This window comes from Hyperolius riggenbachi, chromosome 4 (genome assembly GCF_040937935.1).
Source record: "Hyperolius riggenbachi isolate aHypRig1 chromosome 4, aHypRig1.pri, whole genome shotgun sequence".
Lineage (NCBI taxonomy): Eukaryota > Metazoa > Chordata > Amphibia > Anura > Hyperoliidae > Hyperolius > Hyperolius riggenbachi.
Genome location: NC_090649.1, coordinates 244,286,733 through 244,312,851, shown reverse-complemented (window position 1 = coordinate 244,312,851; position 26,119 = coordinate 244,286,733). Strand labels below are relative to the sequence as shown.

Sequence of the window (26,119 nt, the reverse complement as noted above, 5' to 3'; positions counted from 1 at the left end):
TGGTATCAATTAGCTTTAGTTAGTAATAAATATGCATTCAAATCACATCAGACCAGTCGTATAGTGTTTTATATGTATTTTTTTACTGTCTCTAATGTTTTAGTTTGTTCCCACTCTAAAAGACTAAAATGGCCTCTAACGTGTGTAGCTAGATTAAATGTTTTAATGTAAGCAACATCAATTCTAAGTGAAAACAGTTCATTTATTAATAAAATATTTGGCCATTTCAAGAATCGGTAGGAAGTTAGTTCCCATAATTCATTTTTTTTTGATCATACCATGATCATATTTTCAAGCTTTAGTCTGTGAGCTTGGGATATTGGATCTTCCACATTCTTCCAATATCCTCTGGAAGCAATGGTAGACAGTTTCATTGCTAATGTAGTATATTTTTTAAGGATTCGAGACTGAGCCTTGCGATCTTGTCTTAAGTCAGAGGCAGAACTTTCAAAATCTCTTGTCCACAGGTAAAGCAGGCCAAGCACTGTGACTTGGGTAGGATACTGCAAGGAAAAAAAATGGAATGTTTATGCATTTTGCTACACTTGCACAATGTGTGTGTGTGTGTGTGTGTGTGTGTGTGTGTGTGTGTGTGTGTGTGTGTGTGTGTGTGTGTGTGTGTGTGTGTGTGTGTGTGTGTGTGTGTGTGTGTGTATTACATTGCTCTCTGCTCTTTTCCCATTGGGAAATATTTCCCATTGGGAAAATTATTTTTCATCTCTTCAGCGGACAGACAAGTAGCAATGAAAACATGACTTTTTTTCTTTGCTGCGGTTTTAAAAACTAGCATACAGTTTATGTTTTAAAAGGAACCTTAACTCTAGAAAAAAATGAGTTCCACTTACCTGGGGTTTCTACCAGCCCCCTGCAGCCATCCTGTGCCCTTGCAGTCACTCATTGCTCCTCCGGTCCCCCACTGCCAGCTAGTTTTTGTCGACTCGGAGTCAGCGGGCGGCCACGTGTATCCTTGTACGCATTCCCGCTGGTGCAGGAAGCTATCGCGGACATTAAAAATGTCCGCGTTAATGTCCGCGATAGCTTCCTGCACCAGCGGAAATGCGTACAAAGGTACGCATGGCGGCCTGCCGACTCAGAGTCAGCCAAAACAAATCTAGCTGGCGGCGGGGGACTGGATGAGCCATGAGTGACTGCGAGGTCACAGGATGGCTGCACGGGGCTGGTAGATGCCCCAGGTAAGTGAAACACTTTTTTTGTTTGTTTTGTTTTTTTTAGAGTTAAGGTTCCCTTTAAGTGCATCACCACTTTTTGTTCATAATAAAGAGGCTAGAGCAGCACTTTAAAGTACAACTTCCACTACTTTAAGCCAAGTTAAATGGTGACAGATGTACTTTAAAGTATGCAACAGCTAATAAAGGACATACCGTAATGTGGTTGTTTGTGAATACTGAGATTTGCATCCCAACATCATTTTTTATAATGATTCCATGAGAGTAGGAAATGCACTGAAAAGCAGTAAGGCCTCATTGTGTTCCCTTCAAACATCTTATCAGAATATACAGATATGGAAAATTAGTAACTTCCCTGCATATAACTGCATGTGAAGACAGTAATGATACCCATACAATACTCGACTTTCCTTTAAGCGATTAACCTCCCTAGCGGTATGATTATTTCCGGATTTTAGAGTCCTTACAACCCGTTTCAGACCCTAAAATTAGGAAACAATCATGCTGCCATGTTTCTTACTCACCTCCCTGGGCTCCAGCGCTGCAATTTTTCCTCCGTTCTCCGAGTGGTGCTGTAACTCTGTAGTGAGATCACTGACGGCGATCTCACCAGAGTGATTCTGAGCCTTGGCGGAAGGGAAGGAGAGTGGCTACCAACATCTGGATTCCCCACGAGGTGAGTAAAAAACTAATGGCCCATACACTGCAAGCAAGGTCACGGTGATCCTCTCTCACTAATCGATCAGAACAATGTTGTGCCGCCACGCTGCCAGGGGCGTAACTGGGGGGAGGGGGCAGCCCCTGCGACTGCAGGAAAGCCCAGAGGCAAGGAAGGCCCCCAAACTACTAACCTTCCCTTTCACTGATACTCCAGATAAGTTGTTGTTGTGGCTACACATGTTGTAGGCGTGAAGATCCTGATGGCCACACTTGTTTTATGACCCTCGTATGATAAACCCCCTTGTTGTGAGGGTCAACAAGGGAGGCAAGGTGAGGGTTGAGAACACCTTAAGGATTCCATGCCCCTCACTGTACATCACATTCTGTAAATTTCTATCATTCCTTTCTTTCCTCTTGCATGTGTGTATACAAATAACAGTGTCCATGTTATAATGAAAGTGAGGATGTGATAGCACAGTTCAATGCCAGTGAGTTAATGCTATAAAATAATAATGGTAATTGCAGACATTGTCTCACTAAACCTCTGTCACGCTGTGCGTTGTGTAGCCCATTCTTAAAGAGCACAGCCAGCTAGGTCACTGAGTGGCCAATCCCAGCTCACTTTTCCTTCTGTTTCATCCAGCACCTGTATGGTCCTGGTTTCTAATTACAGCTGTATTTAGTATTATTAGACCTTTCATAGCATGAATCATTAATTTCAACTACCTTTTGTGTCCATTCATCTATAGCCATTCCTTGATTAATATCTTCTATTACTTGGTAGATTCTGTTGTTCAGTGAACTACGTATGTTATTGTGAAGCTTACTGAGCCAGGCTCCTAAACCAGGACCGATGGCAACCTACAGATTGGAAAACAAAAGCAGGCCATTGTTAGCACATTTTTATAATACACGGCCATTCAGCACATAGGAGGAAGCTGAGCTTCTTCAACCTTTTAGTTATTATAGCTTGTGTTTAACAACTCATTCACAGAAAATGCAGAAAAACTGGTTTCAAGCTTACAGTCAAGTACTACAGATGATCTTTGACCTGCACAGTTACCTGTTCATCCAGTTGAAGACATTCCCCATCTTGTGTGGTGACTGATACTGCATTTATTTTCTTACTCGATTCTTTAAAGGTAACAGACTGGTTGCTTCCCCGAGATATACCTGCCTGAGGGAAACATTTACATGAATGATTAGAAGAGATGTTGGAAAACTATAATGAGTATAAGCTGGATAAGAATGTCACTGAATGGGATGGTTTCATAATTATGTTTCATTCATGCTCTGCACATCCCAAGTGATCCTGTAAACAACTTACAACAGTACTCATCCTTGTACTGAAGTGTTATTCTATGTAGTACCTGCTTCTGAAAATGCCGGTTACACAGCTGTAGTGTAGGTCCTCTGACTTGAATGTTCTAGTCACTTAACTACAGCAGGTATGGTGATCAAGAAAATCCAAACATCATTTATCTGCAAGCTTGTTCCAAGGGAGATTTTTCTTTTTTAAATAAAGTAGAGGCTTTTAAGTTTGGCTTTATGTGGAACTTGCTATCATTAGGTGTTGGAATGGTCATGCCATTGTGGAGGCTAATACCCATCGTACACTGTCTCTCGTGGTTGGAGCTGCCAGCAGAAGCACCTTCAATGTAGAATACATTTTTTTAAATATTATTGCACTCAAAAGAAATGACCATCTCTATATTTTTATCATGACAAGGCTACATTAGAGCCCACGTTTTGAATGTTTTCCTAGTCTAGTGTACAGGAATTCAGTGAGAGGTACAGCCCATTTTATGAGACATTTACATTGTTTAAAAGGAAATAAATATTTCAGCTGCATAGTGAAAAAGGGCATCTGCAAATATGGCCACCTGGTAAAGCCACTAGTAGAATATCGGTAACATTACCTATATTCTACTATCACTTTACCTAACCCACTTTCCACACTAACCCTCCCTGTACTGATACCTAACACCAAGCTACCCCCCGCCGATATCTAAACTGCTAAAGTATCCCTCCGCTACTATCTGTGCTGCCCCTCCACTTTTTGTCACCTGCCAAATATTCTTTTTAGATACTGTACCTCTGGCACCCAAATTATAGAAATAATATAGCTGCAATTGACATTGCAGTCTATGCAGTGCCCAAATTACCAGGTGTGTGGAAGCGCCCAAATTGCCCCCTTCAATTTCATCCCTCTCACCTTAGGTTCCCTTTAAGTGGTTCAGAATCTTAACTCAGGTTGCTCACTGAGGTCATATCAGTCAAGGTTGCTTGGCAATTAGTGGTTTCATGAATGCAGCATTCACAGTACAAACATATTTTTAAATAAATCCATGATAAATAGATCTTGCTGCAGGAATCTGCATGTTTCAATATGACACAGCTGAAAACTGCAATCATTTACCACCTTGCAGCAAACACATTTTAGATGTCCATTCCAAGATTAAAAGATAGGCATTCATACTGGTGATGCTTTGAAATCTCTGGGCGTGTCTTAGTAAATCAGGCCCAAAGTCTGATATGGATATTTTTCTGAGGAATTAAGAATACCTTGCACATCTATCACATTTTATTGATAATAAGACAGAGATTGTTATAAATGCCATGATAGCAATTTTTGGAATTAGTCAAAAAGGAGAAAATAAGACGGTGGAACTTCTACTATATATTCTCTCATTAGCCGCAAAAACCATCATAGTAAGGGACTGGAAATCCACAAACAAACCCTCAAAAAAAGAATGGATGAAATTATCATCACACTTGCTGCTGATGGAATTGGGGGAGGAGGGAGAATCAGAAGGTTGCCCATGTAAAAACTTTCGGATAGTTAGAGAACTGTGGGAAAAGGCAAGGAAAAAACACGATGAGAGGGAGGAGAGGATGAAAAATAGATGAATAGATGGATGATGTGGTGCAAGAACCTTTTTTATTTTTATTTTTTTGCTTGGTCGGAGATTGGAAGATAGAATGTGTTGGAAGGAAGGTAACGGAATCAAGTAATGAATGGGTAGTGTATAAGTTTAGGAGATTGAATGAAACTTGGAGTACATAATCTGTCATGTATAATATGAATCCAGAGATTGGGGCCATTCCGACCCCTTTTTCTCTCTTATTTTCTTTTTTTTGGTCTTTTTATAATCTTTAATAAAGTACTAATAAATTATCAAAAGATGATGCAAAATGAACCTAACAGAAGAGGGCTTCGGTGAAGCACAGTTATTCTAGTTGGGTACAGTACAAATATGTACGCTGAGTTTGGATAAAAAAGGAGAGAGGGAAAAAAATAAAATAAGACAGAGCTCTATATTACCTATAGCTCCAAAAGCAGCATTAGGCCTTATTTTCAGGGGGTGTCTTATTTTTCCATCAAGAACAAGCAACATTTTATACTTGAACAAAAATACCCCAATATTTTTTCTTATATAGTTATGTCATCGCTTTTTGGAACAACGCTTGAAACTATTAATTCCGTCATGAAGTTCTTGTGTCTTTATTTCCTTTTTCCGTGTACAACAATCTATATTTACCAAGCCCGGGATTTGCCAACCGTTTTGGGTCTCATGGGGTCTTTTAAGAGCGATTCTTTTGTGGTTGTCTGATTTCCTTGGTGAAGGGTCTCTCTGTCCTGCTGCATTCTATCAAGGCCAGATTTATACGGTTTTTTTGCACCTAGGCCAAATTTGTTGCAACTAACGCGTAGTAGTGTCCCTCCAATTTCATGTGTGGCCCCCAGTTCAGTGTGTAACATTCATGTTGTGCAGCTTCTCATGGTTTTCCTTAGCAGCAGCTCCCCTGTTTCATGTGTTTCTCACCATTTGCAGCCTTCCTATTCCAGCTGCAGCCTCCTCTTCTTCACGTGGGAACCCCTGTTTCTCAGTCAGCCACCCCTTTGGGCAGCAGCCATCCAAGGTCTGGGCCTTTGAGGCCTTTCCAGAAATCTGGCGCTGCATTCTATTGCCAACTGATGTTACTTATGAACTGTAACTAGGGTTTATTTTTGGAGTATGGCTTGTATTTCAAGTACCCATAAAAATCCTGAATAATCAAGCTAGGGCTTATTTTTGGGGTAGCTCTTATTTCAGGCAAACAGGGTACTACAAGATACTTACAGATTTTAATGATTTTGGAAATATACTTTCAGTGTCGGTGACATGTGTTGTGCTTCTCTGTGTTAAGGAGAGCCATCCTTCATTTCCAGATCGCACACTGAGGTAATCCAGAATGGGGCCTGTCGGCTCAGCTACCTCCTCCTCAGAACTCACACTTCCTTCCTCCTCCACTTCCTCCACGTCTATAGATGAAAGGCCATTAAACATTGACCTGCAAGGATGTATTAGTAAACAACTCATTAAACAGAATATAGAAATAACATTAAAATAAAGCAACTTTAGTGCCCGGCTCTGACAGGGCGTAGATTTCAACTAGCTCCCACCGCTACTGCCGATCGTGTCGCTCTCTCCCCGCCACAGTTCACTCGCCCTGCCATCTATATGACGGAAGAGCTCTGTAAGCTTGATCACTGTGAGACAATCGCATTGGCTTACATTGATGGACAGGATCAGGAGCCAATGAAAGCGGCTCCTGACCGGCGCACAGAGCTCTGCCATCATCGCGATGGCAGAGAGAGGGGCCTGTGGTGAAGGGAGAGCAGCGTGACCAGCGAGAGACGGGTATGTGCCGCGCTTCATCGGTAAGCACCGTTTTGTTACACAAGTGGTTAAACCCCCAAAAAGTTTATTATTGCAGAAAACCACAAACATTCACAGGTGAAGTAATTAGTATATGACTACCTCTGCGGATTCCCATAAGATGTTTCAACATTCTTAAAAAACAGATGTAAGGTAATTATGGCACCGACAAGCACTTACTGTGCCTGCGTGAGAGCCGCTCAGGGTCACGCTGACGTCATCTGGAGTGTTCTTCACAGGCGCAGAACTACTGCTCCTGCATAGTACACTCCAGACCCGAGCGGCTCTCATGCAGACACAGTAAATGCCGACCTGGTGAGGTGAGGCATCTGCACCGAAGGGGACCACTGGCCACCAAGTGGGAGCGGAGCTGCGGCGAGGGCGCCCTAGGACAGCTGCCAGGGACTGGAGGAAATACTGATAGCTTTTTCAGTAGCAGTGGAAAAAGATCAATATTTCCCTGATTTTTGTAATGCAGGTCTTTTGTTGAGGTGTAAATAAGAATTATAATAATTAAACCGTTGCAAGAGCTAATGAGGTCAAATGAAGTTGTAATGATATTGTGATGGGTATAACTACTTATAGGCCTGTCTTGTACCAGACACACTTTGCAGAACTCCGTGCCATATATTTGCTTTGTAGAGACAAATGTATGACAAAGGCTGGAAACGAGACTTTCAGTTGGCAGCACACAAACCAACACACCTGTATAATTATATCAGCAGGTGCAGCTGGAATAAATGGCACTTACAACAGAAAGGAACCAGATGGTCTGCACTTTGCTTAGATACCAAAACCTCATTTATTAAAATATAGTAGATGGGACAACCTGCTTAAAAAACATCTAAAATACAAATCAGTATGGGGGGGGGGTGTGAGAACCACACAAATTGGAATCAAATAGTGAAAATAATAATTACCAGCAAGAACAAGTTGACATATAACTAATTAACATGGGGTTGGACATAAATCATATATAACAATATAACACCACCTGCAATAAATAATCCTAATATATATATATATATATATATATATATATATATATATATATATATATATATATATATATATATATAAATATATATATACTTTTTTTTCCTAACTAATTTCTTGTGTGGGATATAACAAAGAAAAGAATATGTATCATGGAAATTTGGGCGCAGCCCTAGTCGCCTATTGAAATTCCAGCTTTAAGGGAAAATTTGGGGTACCCAGTTTTTCCTGTCTATTTATTATTGTGGTGAATTGGCGGGGTAATGGGGGGGGGGGTAAATAAAGGGGAACTTCAGCCTAAACAAACATACTATCATTAAGTTACATTGGTTATGTTAATTAAAATAGATAGGTAATATAATCTCTTACCCACCTAGTTTTAAAAGAACCAGCAAATGTTTGTGATTTCATGGGGGCAGCCATCTTTTTCATGGGGGCAGCCATCTTTTTGGTTGAAAGGAGGGGACAGGGAGCATGAGACACAGTTCCAACTGTCCTGTGTCCCGATCACCCCTCCCAGCTGCGCGCGAAGGCTTCAAATCTCAAACTCAAAATTGAAAAAAAAAATTGCACCAACACAGCAGAATGAGAACAACATCAGAAATCCCATCATGCTTTGCACAGCATCAGGAGAAAAATGCCTGGGCAGTTTTCTTCTGTGCAGCTAAAAATGAGGCTTGGGTAAGAAAAACAAAGTTCTGATGCTGTGAAATTGTTAAAGAAACACCAAGCCTCAGTGCTCAGTGCTGCTGAGTAGATTTTTAGTCTGGAGGTTCACTTTAAGGTTAGCCATGAAGGGGGGGGGGGGGGTTAAAAGTAAGACATTGAGGGTGGGTGGTAAAGTAGTAAAGGTTAGCTATGGAGGGGTAGTTAAAGTTATCAATGGGGGGGGGGGGGGTGGATAAGGTTAGTCATCGGTAGAGGGAGGGGTTCAGTGTGAGAATGGGTCAACAGAAGATATTATACATTCCCTGCATCACTGGTGCGAACAGAAGATTAGATCTGTTTTTTTGTTTTGTTTTTAGTTTCTTAAATCAGTAGAACTTTTTTGTTGACAGCTTGCTATTTCTAATAGTTCATATCAATAGAATATTGCATCAGGGATTTTTTTCATTAGTCAGACACTGAAGTGGTAAATGTGGAGTGGGGAGTCTCAAATTACTCAGAGAAACCTTTGAAAATAGCAGGTAGCTTCCTAGGCTGAGAAGTTTATGTCCTATTAAACACTAACCATGTGTAGCTGCTGAGCAGAGCATCCTGGAATGCGGATTTATTGGACAGAATTAGGAAAACGTAAGGATTATGAGAGAGCTGAAATATTTGTGTACAGATTCCTTACTAGATTTTTCTTAATGTCTTACACTGTATGATTGGTGTTAGGTGAGATAAGCAATCAATAAGCAATCAATATCTATAGGTGTAGCATCCCAAGAGACCCAGCACTGGCATTTATTTTACAAGGCATGAAAGTATGAAAAATGAACTGTGATGGTTATTAGACAAAGTGATTCTTGAGATGAAGCCTCAGTACTTATTCATCAAAGTTACAGAGTGGAAGCCTATGCCAACTGTCAAATAAGTTCCGCTGGAAACTCCTTCCTATTGGGTCACAGCACTATTTTCTAAACCGACATTGCATTCTCCTACAATCAGATCAACACTGTCTAACCTTTGAAAGCTCTAAATGCAACCTTAAAAATGTACCTAAAACAAACAGAAGAAAAGGAGTTTCACTTACCCGGGGCTTTTACCAGCCCCCTGCAGCCATCCTGTGCCCGCGCTGGTCCTCAGCGATCCTCCGTTCCTCCACTGCAGATTAGTTTTGGCCACTGCGCCTGCACATCGCTGGCCCCGCACCTCCTTGTTTGCGCTCCCGTCAGCGAGAGTGGACTGCGCAGGCACAGTACGAGAAAACCTCATACTGCGACTGTGCAGGACGCTCTCGCAGATAGGAGCATGAATGAGGAAGTGCGTGGCCAGGGCCGTGCAGGCACAGTGGCCCACCGACTGTCAGTCGGCAGAAAAGGAAACTAAGCCGCGGTGGAGGAAGGGAGGATCGTTGAGAACCGGTGCGGGCACATGACGGCTGCAGGGGGCTGGTAGAAGCCCCAGGTAAGTGAAACTCTTTTTCTTTCATTTACTATAGTGTACATATACAGTGTTAATGCCTATATAATGTCATATGCCACTGTTTTTGTACGTTTATATCTTTAAAACCTAATAAAAAGATAGTATGTATAAAGAAAAGCTATGCGGTGAGGCAAACGGCTGTAATTGTACTATTTGCTTCTCTAGGCCAATTGTCTACTGCCACATCCCCTATTTTTTTTATCTGTAGCTTATAGTAGAACTAAACTCAGGACTTCCATTCTGCTCTAAACGATTAGGCTCCTTTTACACTTAATCAGTTGCTCTTAGTTATAACTGAAAGAAAACTGATTTTCAAAGTAATGCCCATGTTTTCCTATGGCACAGTTCCCACTATACGCGTTTTGACTGAAAGCTTTTTCACAATGCACTGCTATGGAAAAAAACATGTACCAATGCGTACTAACGCATACCAACACAAGGGTGTAAAAGGGCCCTTAACCACAGCATGATAAGCTTTTATGTGAAAAAAAACGTTATAACAATTCATAGAAAGAATAAACCTGAAGTTTCACTTTTGCAAATGGCACTAAAAGGGTTAAGCCTCACTGTTTACCACTGCTACCTTGGCAGAGGCCTGGAACAAACACAGAACACAGAGAAGTGAATTTCTTCCGCGATTATATGTGGAACAAAGACTTTTCATTGTGCACTGTTCAAGAGTTTGAGTCCACTTTAAAGGACAACTGAAGTGGGAGGTACCGTATATGGAGGCTGCCATATTTATTTCCTTTTACACAATACCAGTTGCCTGGCAGCCCTGCTGATCTCTCTGGCTGAGGTAGTGTTCTGAATAACACCAGAAAGATGCTGCTAATCTTGTGATATCTGACAATGATGTTAGAAACACCTGATCCGCATATGCTATTTCAGAGTCTACGGCTAAAAGTATTAGAGTATTAGAGATCAGCCGGATAGCCTGGAAACTGGTATTGCTTAAAATAAATATGGCAGCCTCCATATACCTCTTGCTTCAGTTTTCCTTTAAAAAGCAATAGGTTGCAAAACAGTAAGTAGAGTCTTCTGAAGTATGTAAGGTCATTAAACCGAGATTGGAATATAAATGATTTCTGCATTTCACATGTCTCTTTTACAATATGTCTTAAATAATAGTGTATATAGTAATAAATAACAGTGCTATGTGAATGGTTAGAGGTGCATTTTAATAAGAAACCAAGAACTAAGAGTTTTAATAGCACTGAATGTGTTAAAATTCTGCTCAAGAGAAACACAAGACATTGTTATGTGTACATATGGCACTGGATCATCACAAACACAGCATTTGTTTTGAAAGAACATATGGTACCTCAAATGATGCTGAAGATATTTAATATCGCAGGGGCGGCTGAGCACAGATGCAAGTGCCAAATCTGACAGGAAGTGGAAACGAGAGAAAGCCTGTCTCATCTTGCCAAGGTAAGAATTCAGAGATGAGAAACACATCTCCAGCTCCTGGTAGAAGTGCCTGAGAAGAACCTCTTTAGGGACATCTCCGGTGCAGCAGCACTGCGTAATACACAATATATAAGGTAAATCTTTGTCACACCATTACAGAAAAAAAAAAAACAATACCGTAATTAGAAGTAGGGTTTTCACTGCTTTGCATCTAAAAGTTGTTTTTATATTATATACCTGAGCAGTTTGCATTTTAGCTATGTCTTATTGATTTAGCTATAACCTTGGCCAAGTGATATATGCAGTCAATAGTGGGATAGATTGATTTATACAGCCAACACATTCCGTGATAATGTACAGAGTAAGAAACAGACATGGGGTGAATAGTAATACAGACAATGGCATATACAAAATATCGACAATGGTACATAGTACAGAATTGGTAGACATAATTACAGTGACAAAAGTAATATGATGATTGTAAGTGCTATTATGGGAGTTTGACTCATCTCCATGTCTAAGGAATGTCTATTGGGTCATTTAGTGAGAAAGTCAGGCCTGTCAGGAAGAGGTACTGGATTTATTGCCTCCTCTACAGGGACATAAATAAATAAGTCTTTTGTGGCCAGGGCTGTCCCTCTAGTAAACAGCCATAGTAAGGCTTGATATGACATTTCTGACAGAAGACTTTCTTTCTAAACAAAAAACTCAAAGTTAAAGTGTACCTGAGACAAAAAAAAAAAAAAAAGAGATGCTACTTATCATACGCTTCCCTCTTCTGCCTCCCTCCCTCCCTCGCCGTCCCCCTGTCTGTATTCCCCCCCCCAGTAAAAGGGCTCCAGTCATGCTACTCTGCGCATGCACAGCCGGCATAGTAGTACTGATCAGGTGCAGAATGCTCACTACAACAGGAGCAATATGGGGGGAGTGCGCGCAGCCGAGCAGCACATGGGCGGCTAGGAGAGTGTGTGTGTGTGTGTGTGTGTGTGCGTGCGTGCGTGTGTGCGTGTGTGTGCGCGCGCGCGCGCGCCCATCTCAAGTTTCCTTTAAGGAGAACTTTGAAACAAATCTTTGGGTGTTTACTTTTGTGCAAATGGAAAATCTGTCACAGATTGATAGAGTTATTTTGGAAAAGTTAGAGATATTTTTTATTTTAGTTTAATTTTCTCTGCATTTTATAGATTAAACCATTACAGTTTTTAGTTTTTACTGTGGATAGAAACCATTTATACAAATGTCATGATGGACAGATTACCCTTTTACAAGTGTCTGAGTTTTGGCTGCTGAAATTATAAAAATAAGCGAATACAGCAAACCATGGATTGCAAGTAAATTGGTTTAAGGGCATTTTACAAGACAAGCAAACATATTTGTGAAACTCTGACTAAGAAAACAATGCCTTGATGTACATGCACAGTACACATACTAGTGTCACGTCATCACAAACGAGCCAATGGTTCTCCCTTTGATGCAGCGGGATTGTACTTAGTTGTATCTGAGTGTAGGGAGTGTACAATATCAGATTTTTGTGAAATCTTTAAAAAATAGGCAAAAGCAATTGCCATTGGACAAGTTCGTTGTTAAAGCCACACAAAAACGGTTGGGGCAAGTCAACGGATAGCAATGATTCTGTTATAGTGAAAGTCATTTTTACTTTATACAATACAGTACTTTGTATTAAATATTTTTCTATAAATGTTTTTGGGTTATGTAAAAATAATCTGAGTTTCCGTTAATGCTTATAGGGAAATTCACATTGATGTAAGAGTGCTTTGGATTACAATCATGTTTCTGAAACAAATTACCCTTGCAAACCAAGGTTCCACTGTATAAAGTATGTGGTGAGTATATATGTAGTCTAGACTTTGCGAAAAAAAAGTGTCAGGTTTTTGCAGGCACAAGGCACTATTGAAAGACTATAATAATTCTGACCAAGAGCCAAGTTCCTATTAAAGGGACCCTGAGCAGTCAATAAAAATGAAATTGGTACTTACATGGGGCTTCCTCCAGCCCATCGTAGGCTCGTAAGGTCCCCCCAGCATCATCCTGGCTCCTCTTCCAGTCCTGCTGGCGGCTCCGTTACAGCGACTTTTGGGCTGAAGGTTGGCAGTACACTTTTTGGACGGGCACGTTATGCGTCATCACACCAGCTAGCTTGAAAGTCCTGCACATGCGTGGTTTTCTAACGCTGAACAGCGCATGCGCAGGACTGTCACGCCGGCCGGCGTGATGATGCGTAGCGTGCCTGTCCAGGAAGTGTACTGCCGACCTTCAGCCGGAAAGTCGCCGGTAAAAGAGCTGCCAGCGGGACCAGGAGAGGAGCCAGGAGGACGCCGGGGGACGTCGTGAGCTACGGGGGGCTGGTAGAAGCCCCAGGTAAGAACCAATTTCATTTTTCTTGACTGTTCAGGGCTCCTCTAAGCAGTATCATAATGTTGGGTCTGGTGACTCTACAGCCTGGTCGTTCATGATGGTGTTGTATCACGCTATCAGGAACATTCAGACAATCATTATCTGGACAGTGTGCATTTGGCCTGATCTCACATGATTCCAGCTTGTCTATATTAAGCAACAAAATAAAATTGGTCTAATATTTTCAGACCCATTCCAACCATTTCTCATAAGCAATACTACTCTGTAATTGTCTTCATCTGGAAGTTGGTGTATTAATATTCACTTATATTTTTGTCTGAAATTGTTTCTAGTGGCGTGTTCTGGCAATAGGTGTTTTGATGTCCCATAAAAGAATTACTCACCTGCAGGACATTTTTCACTTTGTATGCAGAGATCATCATCAAAGTCCAACGTTTGTTGACTTTTGCAAATCTTCTTGCATCCCGAGGTAGCTCCTGATCATTGCATAAAAGAATACAAATAAAAATTGACCTGTCTAGATGATTAATATAATAGCATTTTTATCTGTTATAACGTATAGTTTAAAATTAATCAACCCATAAAAAACCCAAATTACTTGCGCAGACCAATATCTGATGTTCTCCTCATGTCCAGCTATTAAGGGACACCTAAAGAGAAGACAGATATGGTGGCTGCCATATTTATTTCATTTTAAACAATGCAAATTGCCGGGCTGTCCTGCTGATCATCTTCCTCTAATGCTTCTAGACTTAGACCCTAAACAAGTATGCAGATCAGATGTTTGACTGCAGTTTGACTGGATTTGCCGCATCCCTGTTTCAGACACTATTGATGCCAAAGAGATCAGCAGGACTGCCAGGTTACAGCTATTGTTTAATAGGAAATAAATATGACATGTTCAATATGCCTCTCACTTCAGGAGTCCTTTAACCACTTCAGAACCAGAGCAATTTTTACTGCCCATTCACTTCTCATATAGACGAATATCTACGCCCCGGAGTAATTGAACATGGCAACTACACCCCCACATTATGGCCACACAGCACACGCCCTCTAGCTAACAAGCAGACATCAGGCTTGTCTGTCACCCTTCCCAGGTTAATACCCACCTCTATCACTAGAGACACTTGAAGCCAGGCTCCTTATCAAGGTGGCCATTAACGATACAATTCTCTGGATGATTGATCATCCATTTCAATCGAAATATTGATTGGAAGTAATCGTTCAGGCCCACTAATGTAAAGAAAGCTGCTAACCAATCCATTCAGATTGATGGATTTGATCCATTAATCTGATCAAATTGCATAGCAGCTTTCCTTCCAGTAGTGGGAACGAATGATCATTTCCAATTGTCATTACAATCGAATTAGACGATTGCTCATCCAGAGAATTGTATCATTAATAGCCACCTTTAGTCCCTCAGTACCGGGGGCCGATCCCATTACTATGGCCTATTGAACAACAAGACAGGGGCCCTACTCAGCATCGGCAAGTAGAGGCTATTTAAATTTTGCATACAGAATACATGCATATCCTCTGCATTATCTTCTCTCATTTCTACATGGACTGTCTGCCTGTTTACAAAGCCTTATCCAAAGCAAATTAAATTATCAAGTTCTGAACATTTATTAGACCCTTGGGTGATTAAGATGTAAAGAGAACTGTTTGGAGCAAAATCACCATTTAGAGGTAGCTAGGCACTGCTGTTATTTGCTCCACCCATGTAAGCAACAATTAGGCCCAGGCATGAGCAGAGAAGATTCAATTTGTGTTTCAGAATTTCATTGTATAGCGAGAATCATTTATAATGACAACATCAACAGGCTAGTAGATAGTATTCACACAAAAAGCAATATTGTTTTCATCTATGTCTGGCAACACAAATATTGCCATGCTACTATGCAAATATATCACTCTCCTAGCGGCAAACCATCTTCCAGTAACATTTTGTGCTTAGCAGTATCATTTGTGATTTGTGATCAGAACAGATACAGGCCTGTTTTACACCTGGCCTGTGTGTTTGTGGTATGATGCCCTGTCCCCGTCGCATTGCACCGAAACACACAAAGCATCAATCATATAAACCTATGGCAGAGTACGCTGACAGGGTCATATGCATAGCGCTGTACCTGCGCAGGCCCATCGCCCATTGCCAAGAGGCGTGCGTGGGCAGGAAGTGCATCACTGGGATTCCTGGGTTTCCCAGACGTATTGCTGTTGTTCCGTGCATGCACCATGCACCGCTGCTGCAAACATGTTTACATTTCCTGCATTGCCCATTTACTTACATTTCTTCCTCCACTGTTGCAACACGGAAGTCCGAGGGTAACGCGCTGTTGACTTTGCGACAGCTTGGCGGCAGATTAGCACTACCGGCGCAACGAGATGCAATGCCGTAAGTGAGCTAGGCCCCTTTGCCTTTGCGTTACCCTGCAGCAAAACAGGGTGACCCAATGCAGTTTTGCAAAGCAAGTGTAAATGGGGACTCTGAAGTCTACTCAAAATACAGGTTTTTCTTTTAAAAACCTCTTTAACATCAATGCCCTAACTGAAACGCCGCATCCCCGTGGCTGAACACTAAATAAATTACTCCAAACTCCCGGGGCAAAAATCCACGACATTTTTGGTCATGGAATTTGCTGCCCAGGGAGGCAGAGCTTTGGGCTATAGCTCTGCCTCCATGCACGTCAATCTGCGCTGATCGCCGCCTCTCCCTCGTCCCTCTTAGTTAAAGAAGAATGAGAGGGGTGGGGAGAGAAGGAGATCCATGCAGATGGAAGCGTGTAGAGGCAGAGCTACAGCCCAAAGCTCTGCCTCTATATGGAAGCACTCCCTACAATATGCCTCGGGAGTTTGGGGTGATTTATTGACTGTTCAGCCGCGGGGATGCGGTGTTTCAGTTAGGGTACTGATATTAAAGAGGATTTTAAAAGAAAAACAGGCATTTTGGGTTAGAGAAACCGAGAGCCCAGTGTAGTATGTTCAGCATAAAATTAGTAAAGATAATTAGTGAGACGAGTATACTCAGAAACGTGGGTTACCACAAAGGCAACCACTGTATAGGCAGGTGAGGAGATTAGACCTGTCCTCACTCAGGATTAAGAAGTTGCTCTCTGTAGATCAGAAAAGGGGTAGATCACCCCTCCACCAGGGGTGGACACGGTACAGCAAACGGTGAGTGAGGCGCTACTCCTGCTACTGCTGAAATTCTGTTTGTCCCCACGTTTATTGCCTGATGAAGCAGATGTGGCCTGCAAAACGCATTGCACTTTTGGGGTACTACATAATAAATGTGATTACTATGTTCTGACAGTAAGGCGGCTGATTCCGCGTCTGATGCGGCGGTTTGTCCGCGTTAGCATGCGTCTGAGTTGTCTGGAACTGGTGGTGCACATGGGAGGAATGGCGTGGGGGCCGCCGCGTGTTCTGATGGTAAGGCGGCGGATTCCGCGTCCAGTGCGGCGGTTTCCCCGCAGCAACATGTGTCTGGGCTGTCTGGACCTAGTAGTGCACACAGATGGAGAGCTACGCGCGCGCGCTGCAAGACAAGCTCTTTATACCAATAGGAGGAAGATCAGCTGATCAGGGTGGTCAGCTGATTCCTGTTCAGTCAGTGATTGGTTGATGGGAGCGGGGCGGCGCTGTGGGGCGCTTTACTATATATATCTCCTGCTGTTCAGTTGCTGGTTGTCTGGCGTTGCGAATGCCTATGTGTTAGCACTCAGACCTTAGTCAGATCCTTCAGTGTGGTGGAACCAGGAGGACCTGGGAATCCACACTTAGCCAGTTACTGTATATCATCTGTGTTATTCTCTAGCATAGTTCCAGGGTGTTGAGATCACGGCCCTCACACCCCAGACTAGGAATACTGTATATCATCTGTGTTATTCTCTAGCATAGTTCCAGGGTGTTGAGATCACGGCCCTCACACCCCAGACTAGGAATACTGTATATCATCTGTGTTGTTCTCTAGTATAGCTCCAGGGTGTTGAGATCACGGACCTCACACCTCAGACTAGGCCTTGTTCTGATATCTGTTATTACCTGTAGCTTTCCTGACTATTCTTCTGATCTCTGATTTGGTACCTTGCATATCTGATACTCTGTTGCTGACCCGGCCTGTCTGACCTTCTGGCTGTCACCCCCCCTCAGGGTGTCCAGCCTTCCCGCAGGGGTCCCCTGCTCTACAGAGGGGACACTGCTCCTTATCAGTCAGGGACTCCCTCTCCAGGTGTCCTTGACTGCAGTAGAGTCTTCTCTACTTATTGGACCACCTGCTACCCCGGTGGTCCAAAGGTTACTGTTGCACCAAAACACTTACACAATCAGGTGTCTAGAGGTTAGACATATTTGATTATTGGTGATTCTGCAGATCCCCAATAATCAGGTATATCTGTATTCTTGGGGATACTGCAGATCGCCAAGAATCGGATACTCTCTCTGGTTGCTGACACCTATCGTTACATTCCTCCAAGCAAATTTTAAAGGTTTTATCCACTTTTACCCTGCAGGCATTTTGGGAGACTTCAGTCTCTCTTTAAAGGAGGTGACCGAGGTGACGTGGCATGATGAGATAGACATGTGTATGTACAATGCCAAGCACACAAATAACTAGGCTGTTCATTTTTTTTCTCTGCCTGAAAGAGTTAAACATCAGGTATGCAATTGACAGTTTCTGTACCGGTCAGACTATAGCATAACCCTCACTAATAAGTACAGTAATTACAGCCATAAAACACTTTCCTGTCAGTAAATGGCTTCTGAAAGCAAAAAAAAGAGATAAAAAGGGTCAATAATTCATAGATTTGAGCTCTAGCCTACTTCAATGCACGTGCCATTGAGCAGAGACAATGAAACAGTAAAAACTTAAAAACTAGATTTAAATATAAAATAAAGCCGTGGGAAAGCAAAAAAAAAGTCATTTTTAGGAGAAGGATGATAGATATAACTGTTTTTCTCATTCGTTTATTTTCAACTTGGTTCTCCTTTTACATCCCAATTTTTAGAAATGTAAGTTATTTTTACCTGGATAATTGTGGGGCTGTTGTATATTTCCTCTAAGTGTTGCCAAAGCTCTTGCACTTCTATCCACAGATCTAACACATCACTAACGTTTTTCAGCTTTTCTGCCCATGTTGTTGCCTCCTCTCTGAGAGGATCAATCTCCTTTGAGGTCAGCATCTGTGCGAGAAGCACTCGAGCATCTTCCAGCTCCTCCAGTAGTAACATGGAATCCTCCTTCACCAATAGTACCTTGTTTTTGTACGGTTTGAAGCTTAGCACCTGTGTAAGAGAAGAATAATCTCTCTGAAGACTGGAAAGCAAACTATTGTGTTTTTTACTGAACTGTAATATTTTGGACAATGGTTGTGAATTCATGTTTTCAATAATGTTTTCATTGTATTGTAGACATTGTTTTATACATACAGTGGTGTGAAAAAGAAATTGCCCCTGAACCTAATAACTGGTTGGGCCACCCTTAGCAGCAATAACTGCAATCAAGCGTTTGCGATAACTTGTAACGAGTCTTTTTAAGCGCTCTGGAGGAATTTTGGCCCACTCATCTTTGCAGAATTGTTGTAATTCAGCTTTATTTGAGGGTTTTCTAGCATGAACCGCCTTTTTAAGGTCATGCCACAACATCTCAATAGGATTCAGGTCAGGACTTTGACTAGGCCACTCCAAAGTCTTCATTTTGTTTTTCTTCAGCCATTCAGAGGTGGATTTACTGGTGTCTTTTGGGTCATTGTCCTGCTGCAGCACCCAAGATCACTTCAGCTTGAGTTGACAAACAGATGGCCGGACATTCTCCTTCAGAATTTTTTGGTAGACAGTAAAATTCATGGTTCCATCTATCACAGCAAGCCTTCCAGGTCCTGAAGCAGCAAAACAACCCCAGACCATCACACTACCACCACCATATTTTACTGTTGGTATGATGTTCTTTTGCTGAAATGCTGTGTTACTTCTACGCCAGATGTAACGGGACACGCACCTTCCAAAAAGTTCAAGTTTTGTCTCGTCGGTCCACAAGGTAATTTACCAAAAGTCTTGGCAATCATTGAGATTTTTTTTTTAGCAAAATTGAGACGAGCCTTAATGTTCTTTTTGCTTAAAAGTGGTTTGTGCCTTGGATATCTGCCATGCAGGCCATTTTTGCCCAGTCTCTTTCTTATGGTGGAGTCGTGAACACTGACCTTAATTGAGGCAAGTGAGGCCTGCAGTTCTTTAGATGTTGTCCTGGGGTCTTTTGTGGCCTCTCGGATGAGTTTTCTCTGCGCTCTTGGAGTAATTTTGGTCGGCCGGCCACTCCTGGGAAGGTTCATCACTGTTCCATGTTTTTGCCATTTGTGGATAATGGCTCTCACTGTGTTTCACTGGAGTCCCAAAGCTTTAGAAATGGCTTTATAACCTCTACCAGACTGATAGATCTCAATTACAGTACTTTTGTTCTCATTTGTTCCTGAATTTCTTTGGATCTTGGCATGATGTCTAGCTTTTGAGGTGCTTTTGGTCTACTTCTCTGTGTCAGATAGCTCCTATTTAAGTGATTTCTTGATTGAAACAGGTGTGGCAGTAATCAGGCCTGGGGGTGACTACAGAAATTGAACTCAGGTGTGATAAACCACAGTTAAGTTATTTTTTAACAAGGGGGGCAATCACTTTTTCACACAGGGCCATGTAGATTTGGAATTTTTTTTCTCACTAAATAATAAAAACCATCATTTAAAACTGCATTTTGTGTTCAATTATGTTATCTTTGACTAATAGTTAACGTTTTTTTATGAGCAGAAACATTTAAGTGTGACAAACATGCAAAAGAATAAGAAATCAGGAAGGGGGCAAATAGTTTTTAACACCACTGTAAACATTTAATACAAGCTGCACTCACGCCATTCAGTTTGCAGTAACTATGCCTGGTTGTCCGACACAGATCTCACCAAATTTGATCTGTGGCCTCTGTGTCTGGCTTCCAGTTTCTGTCTGTTGCCAGAACACAAATCTCAAGAACACCATTCAGAGAATAAGCCCAAGTGAAATCACTTACATTCACTGAAAGTTGTGAGGGCCCTATTTACCTGCTCACTCCATTCTTCCTCTACCTTCCTCATTTTAATCTCTAGATCCATTTCCTTCTTTGCAGCTTTTGCTATGGAGATTAGCTGATCTTGAAACCTAAAAAAGGAGAAAATGCTGTTGAATAATAACTTTGCTTTTCTAGCTTGATGTCTGAGAGTATCAATCCACTATAGGAATATTTGTTTTCTTTTTTTCTCTTTCCCTGACCTGCCCACAAACAGGTTAGGATGACAACACAATAAGCTGCATCTGAGGCTGATTGATCAATAGCACTAATCCTTGGAAGCTGGAAATTTAGCCACCAGCAGAACCACGGACGTTTGGGCGCTGCCATAGGCACCCATATGAATTTTGGCTACATATGTGTTGAGAGGAGGGTTAGGCATTGAAGGGTTCTGTGTGAGAGTAGGGTTAGGTTTAGCTGTCGTAAAATATCAGCAAAATTTACCAATATTACCACTGTAAATAGTAGAATATCGGTACATTTGCGGCGCCTTCTTTTTATGTACGCTTAATTTACCATTTCTGGGTGGATTTCTGACATGCTGGAGAATAGGAGTATGTTAATATACAGACAGTCCCCTACTTACAATTGACTGGAGTTACAATATTTCATACGTACACAGCTGTCTTCATGTACGTAACATTGTTTTGTTTTTTGTTACATATTTTTGCTGTTATATGTTACAGTGTAATATAAACTATTGTAAGTAGTGTCAAACAAATAACAAGCATATTAAAAACAACTAAAAACATTACGTATACTATACGTCCAAATCCAGTTTGCCATTGGATTTTTTTTCCAGACCATCTCCTCAGGGGCCATTCTCCCCAAAACATAAAGCATCTCCCTACAACCTGAAAAATTCATATACTAAATTAATAAGTGCCCCATGATGATATTGTGGGGATGCATCTGGCTAGGGTACCAATGTTTTCTGGTGGCAGTCTAGTGCATAGGTGCATTGCCCAGTCTCCTGTCTGGTCTTTGGAGGGTTCACAAGGTGTGAATGCCCTGCTTTTCATGTTACAGACGAGCAGCATGGTTCATACAGATAATGACCCACCCCTGCCCCCCTTGCTTGCTATAGGAGGTGGCATGGCTACAGTTTGGAGGCCACATGGGAGGATGAGACTGTGGGATGTGGCACAGGAAGCTGTGATTTGGGTGGGCAAGGTTGTTCCTAATGGAGGGTGTATTGGCACATGAATCTGGATAGTGCTGGTGCAGTGAGGAGGAATGGGGGGGGGGCTTAACCTGCAAAGCTGTGGTACCCAGAGTGGGGAGATACATTTCTATTTAGCATAACTTAATTTTTAGAGGGGGCTTTTAAGTTCCTTGTTGTTCCTTTCCAAAAAAGTGATTTTGGTTTGCTATAAAATAACTTTGTACTGTGCAAAACTCAAACCTGTAATAATTAAAAGTATGCATTAGCAGATAAATTCATAGAGCAAAGGTTACATGCTCATGAAAATGCATTACTGTTTATGGTGCTAGAAGTCCTTCTCAAGCAGTGAATTATAACGGTTTGATGCTTTGACTAAGATAAAAACATTTGACATACTTCAACAGTCCAAGGTCCAGAAGATGGGACACTTTAAACACATTTGCCTCAAGAGGGAATGCGCTTCCAGTTACAGACATTACTTGAAGCCAGTGACGGTTCCGGATTTCCTATAAAGAAATGCTTTGATTACACAGTGACAATATGCTGCATGATACTGACATCACACAAATGTTTATTTACTAACCTTTGGGGTCCTTTCACACTGGGGCAGTGCAGTATTTTTACCACACCCCACAGCAGCCTAATGAAAGTCTATGAGGAAGTTCATACTACCCATGGTGCATTATGCTGCGTCGGAAGTGTCCTATCTAAAGCAAGCGCTTGCCGCTTACCTACGTTGCCATCCAGCTCCTGTGGCGACCTACAGCGGACTGGAAGTCATGTAAGCCTATGACGTTGCAGTGCGCTTGCGCGGAAGCTATCACTTAGCAGCAGAATTAGTAGAGCCAATTTGTCTGAACCACTTGTTATGCCCCCTGGACAGGTTTGGAGATTTATAAGTAGATCAGGCCCTTAGAACAGGAATAAACCACTGTTCAATAATGACACCTAATCCCAACCTGTGACATAGGTCCCTGCCACAGAACAGATTATCCAGGGACATTTATCCATGCTTACTGTATCCAATGCTCCATCAATACATTCACTTAGTACTTTACTAGAAACCCTGCTCCAATGGCGTAGGGCCCGCGGTCGCAACGGTCGCCATGACGACCGGGCCCGGCTCCTGAGGAGGCGGGGGAGGGGCCCGGGGGGCCCATGTCTGTTTGGAGGCACATGCGGCCATGCGGCCCGTGCACGCTATTGGGAGGGGGGAGCCGCAGCCGCGGGGAGGGCAGCCCGACCTCTCCCTCCCTTCCTCTCCCCGGGGCCCCCCCCCCTCAGATGCAGAGTGAGCGCGCACGGAAGTGCTGTAGGCAGAACTCACCTCCCTGCGTTCCAATCGCCGCTGATCTCCTCTCTGCATAGAAGCTGATACACACACTGCTTCCGGCTAAACAGGAAGCAGTGTATGTATCAGCATCTATACAGAGCGGGAGGAGATCAGCGGCGACTGGAACCAGGGACGGAGGTGAGTTCTGCCTACAGCGCTTCCGTGCGCGTTCACTCTGCATCTGAGGGGGGGGGGGGGGCGGGGAGAGGAAGGGAGGGAGAGGTCGGGCTGCCCTTCCCGTGGCTGCGGCTCCCCCCTCCATTATGGGGGGGGGGGCAGCTGCCTACCTAATCTATCCTGGGGGGCAGCTACCTACCTAATCTATCCTGGGGGCAGCTACCTACCTAATCTATCCTGGGGGGGCAACTACCTACCTAACCTATCCTGGGGGGGCAGCTACCTACCTAACCTATCCTGGGAGGGCAGCTACCTAATCTAACCTATCCTGGGGGGGGGGGGGGCAGCTACCTATCCTGGGGGGCAGCTACCTTCTCTAACCTATCCTGGGGGGCAGCTACCTACCTAACCTATCCTGGGGGGCAGCTACCTAATTTACCCTGGGGGGCAGCTACCTAATCTATCCTGGGGGGCAGCTACCTAATCTATCCTGGGGGGCAGCTACCTAATCTATCCTGGGGGGGCAGCTACCTAATCTATCCTGGGGGGCAGCTACCTAATCTAACCTATCCTGGGGGGCAGCTACCTAATCTATCCTGGGGGGCAGCTAACTAATCTATCCTGGGGGGCAGCTACTTAATCTATCCTGGGGGGCAGCTACCTAATCTAACCTATCCTGGGGGGAAGCTACCTAATCTATCCTGAGGGGCAGCTACCTAATTTAACCTATACTGGGGGGCACCTACCTAATCTAACCTATAATGGGGGCACCTACCTAATCTAACCTATACTGGGGGGCACCTACCTAATCTAACCTATACTGGGGGGGCACCTACCTAATCTAACCTTATACTGGGGGAGCACCTACCTAATCTAACCTTATACTGGGGGGGCACCTACCTAATCTAACCTATACTGGGGGCACTTACTTATCTAACCTGTATTGGGGGCACCTAGCTAGCCTATACATGTGGCAACTATACTGGCTACCTATATTGAAGGCACCTACCTCACTAACCTATACTGGGGGCACCTACCTATCTAACCTATGCTGGGGGCAACTATTCTGGCTACCCATATTAGAGGCACCCACCTAACTAACCTGTACTGGGGGCACCTATCTATCTAACTTATACCGGCGGCGCCTGCCTATCTCACCTATACTGGGCGCAACTATACTGGCTACCTATGCTGGAGTCACCTACCTGGCTAACCTATACCGGGGGCAACTATACTGGCTTACCTATGCCTGGCTACCTATACTGGGGGGGACCTATAACTGGCTATAGGGATTCGGATATGTGTGTGTGTCGGTTGTTGCCGGGGGAGGGAGGGCTGTTGTTGCCGGGGGGCCCACATCCAGATTCCGCATCGGGGCCCAGAGGTTTGTAGCTACGCCACTGCCCTGCTCTATTCATGCAACTATTTAATCAGCCAATCATCTGGCTGCACTGGATAGTAGTAGTCTGGAAAAATTTAGCATGAATCAATGAAGTTTGGTTTCCAGTGAGGCACACAGATGTGGTCAGAGATTGACACCAGCAGCATGAATTAATGGACCCAAACTTCCTTATGTTAGTAATCCAGGCTGGTGGTGGTTCAGGATGTGGTGGAATAAGATTCTTACTAACTGTATAAATGTGCAGCTACCGTAACAAATTGTGTGATGCTATTGTTTGAATGCTTTAATGTTTGAATGCTTTAAAGACACAGCATCACGGTACAGAGAATTTAGGCTATTGGAATAATGTGCTCAGTGACTACATATTAGCTTTGCAACCTAATGTCATCCATGCTTCCTGTAGCCAAAAGTAATGTTCGCTTTTCACACCTTACACTGCTGATTTATATTATTGTTACTGTTAATTATTTACAGTCATGTGGGCTTATTGATTGTTATAGGAAGCAACCGATTTCAGTTATTGTTTTCAAAAGGTGTGCAATCAAATATTAAGTTAAAGGTGCCAATAATTTTGGCCACCCCATTTTTGGATTTTCATGTGACATTATGTCCAATTTGCTTTTTTATCCTACCTTTTTTTGTTTTGTTCCAATATACACAAAGGGAACAAACGTGTATAGCAAAACATCTATTACTGCAATAATTTTCAGTAAGAAATACTTAATTTTCTGGAAACATTTCTGGAGTGCCAACAATTTCAGACATGACTGTATTGATATTAACATCAACACTGTGGTGCTGGACAAAGTGAGATACGAACAAAGGCATTTTCCCCCTTGATTTAGCAGTGCTTATGATTGGCTGCTATAGCAGCCAGTCGCAAGCACATGAAAAATGCAGCATGCAGCGCTTTCCCAAATCGCACCAGTGAAAAAGGGGCACCACAATTAACAAGTGGTGCCCTTGCAATCAGCGAAATGCAACCTCTCCGATTAAGTAAATGCAGCACAACTGGTGAAAATGCCCTTAAAGGAAATCTAAATCCTGGGTAAAAAAGGCATTTTAACTTACCTGGGGCTTCTTGCAGTCCCTTGCAATTATCCTGTGCCTGCGTTGTCTTTCCGGGACCTTCCGGTCAACAACAGTGACCCCCTCAATACTGGCCGGGCGCGCACCTCCTCATCAAGACCCCATGAACAGCAGCATTCTGTGTGTGTGCAGTACGGGGAAGTCGCTACTTCGCATGCCCAGAACGGAGCGCGATCAGAATATGTGTGGCATGGGACCGCACAAGTGCAGTAGCCTGTGACTGGCCATGGCCGGCCAGTTTTGAGGGGGTCGCTGCTGCTGACTGGAGGATCCCAGAAGGATGGCCTAAGCACAGGATGACTTCAGGGGGATGCAAAAAGCACCAGGTAAGTTGAACTAATTTTTACATAGGCTTAAAGAGACTCTGAAGCCTCCTAAAATTAATCTTTTTATTTAACAATCCCCTTCTACACTAGCACCCCATCTAAAACGCCGCTATCCCACAGCACAACGCTGTGTTTAAC

At 43.0% G+C, this 26,119-nt stretch overlaps 1 protein-coding gene across 3 annotated transcripts in view; it reads right to left on the bottom strand.

Annotated features, from left to right (window-relative positions):
* The window catches only part of LOC137571837 (uncharacterized), a 330,761-nt gene that overhangs the window by 175,892 nt on the left and 128,750 nt on the right, over positions 1 to 26,119 (bottom strand). For all 3 annotated transcript variants that reach the window (XM_068281532.1, XM_068281533.1, XM_068281534.1), the window contains exons 34-42: positions 22,111 to 22,220; positions 20,545 to 20,641; positions 18,491 to 18,748; positions 13,846 to 13,938; positions 11,001 to 11,200; positions 5,972 to 6,182; positions 2,911 to 3,024; positions 2,574 to 2,708; positions 279 to 503 (exon numbers count right to left, since the gene is read on the bottom strand). In XM_068281532.1, the coding sequence (XP_068137633.1) occupies positions 279 to 503; positions 2,574 to 2,708; positions 2,911 to 3,024; positions 5,972 to 6,182; positions 11,001 to 11,200; positions 13,846 to 13,938; positions 18,491 to 18,748; positions 20,545 to 20,641; positions 22,111 to 22,220 (1,443 nt within the window). The remainder of the gene's footprint in view (positions 1 to 278; positions 504 to 2,573; positions 2,709 to 2,910; positions 3,025 to 5,971; positions 6,183 to 11,000; positions 11,201 to 13,845; positions 13,939 to 18,490; positions 18,749 to 20,544; positions 20,642 to 22,110; positions 22,221 to 26,119) is intronic.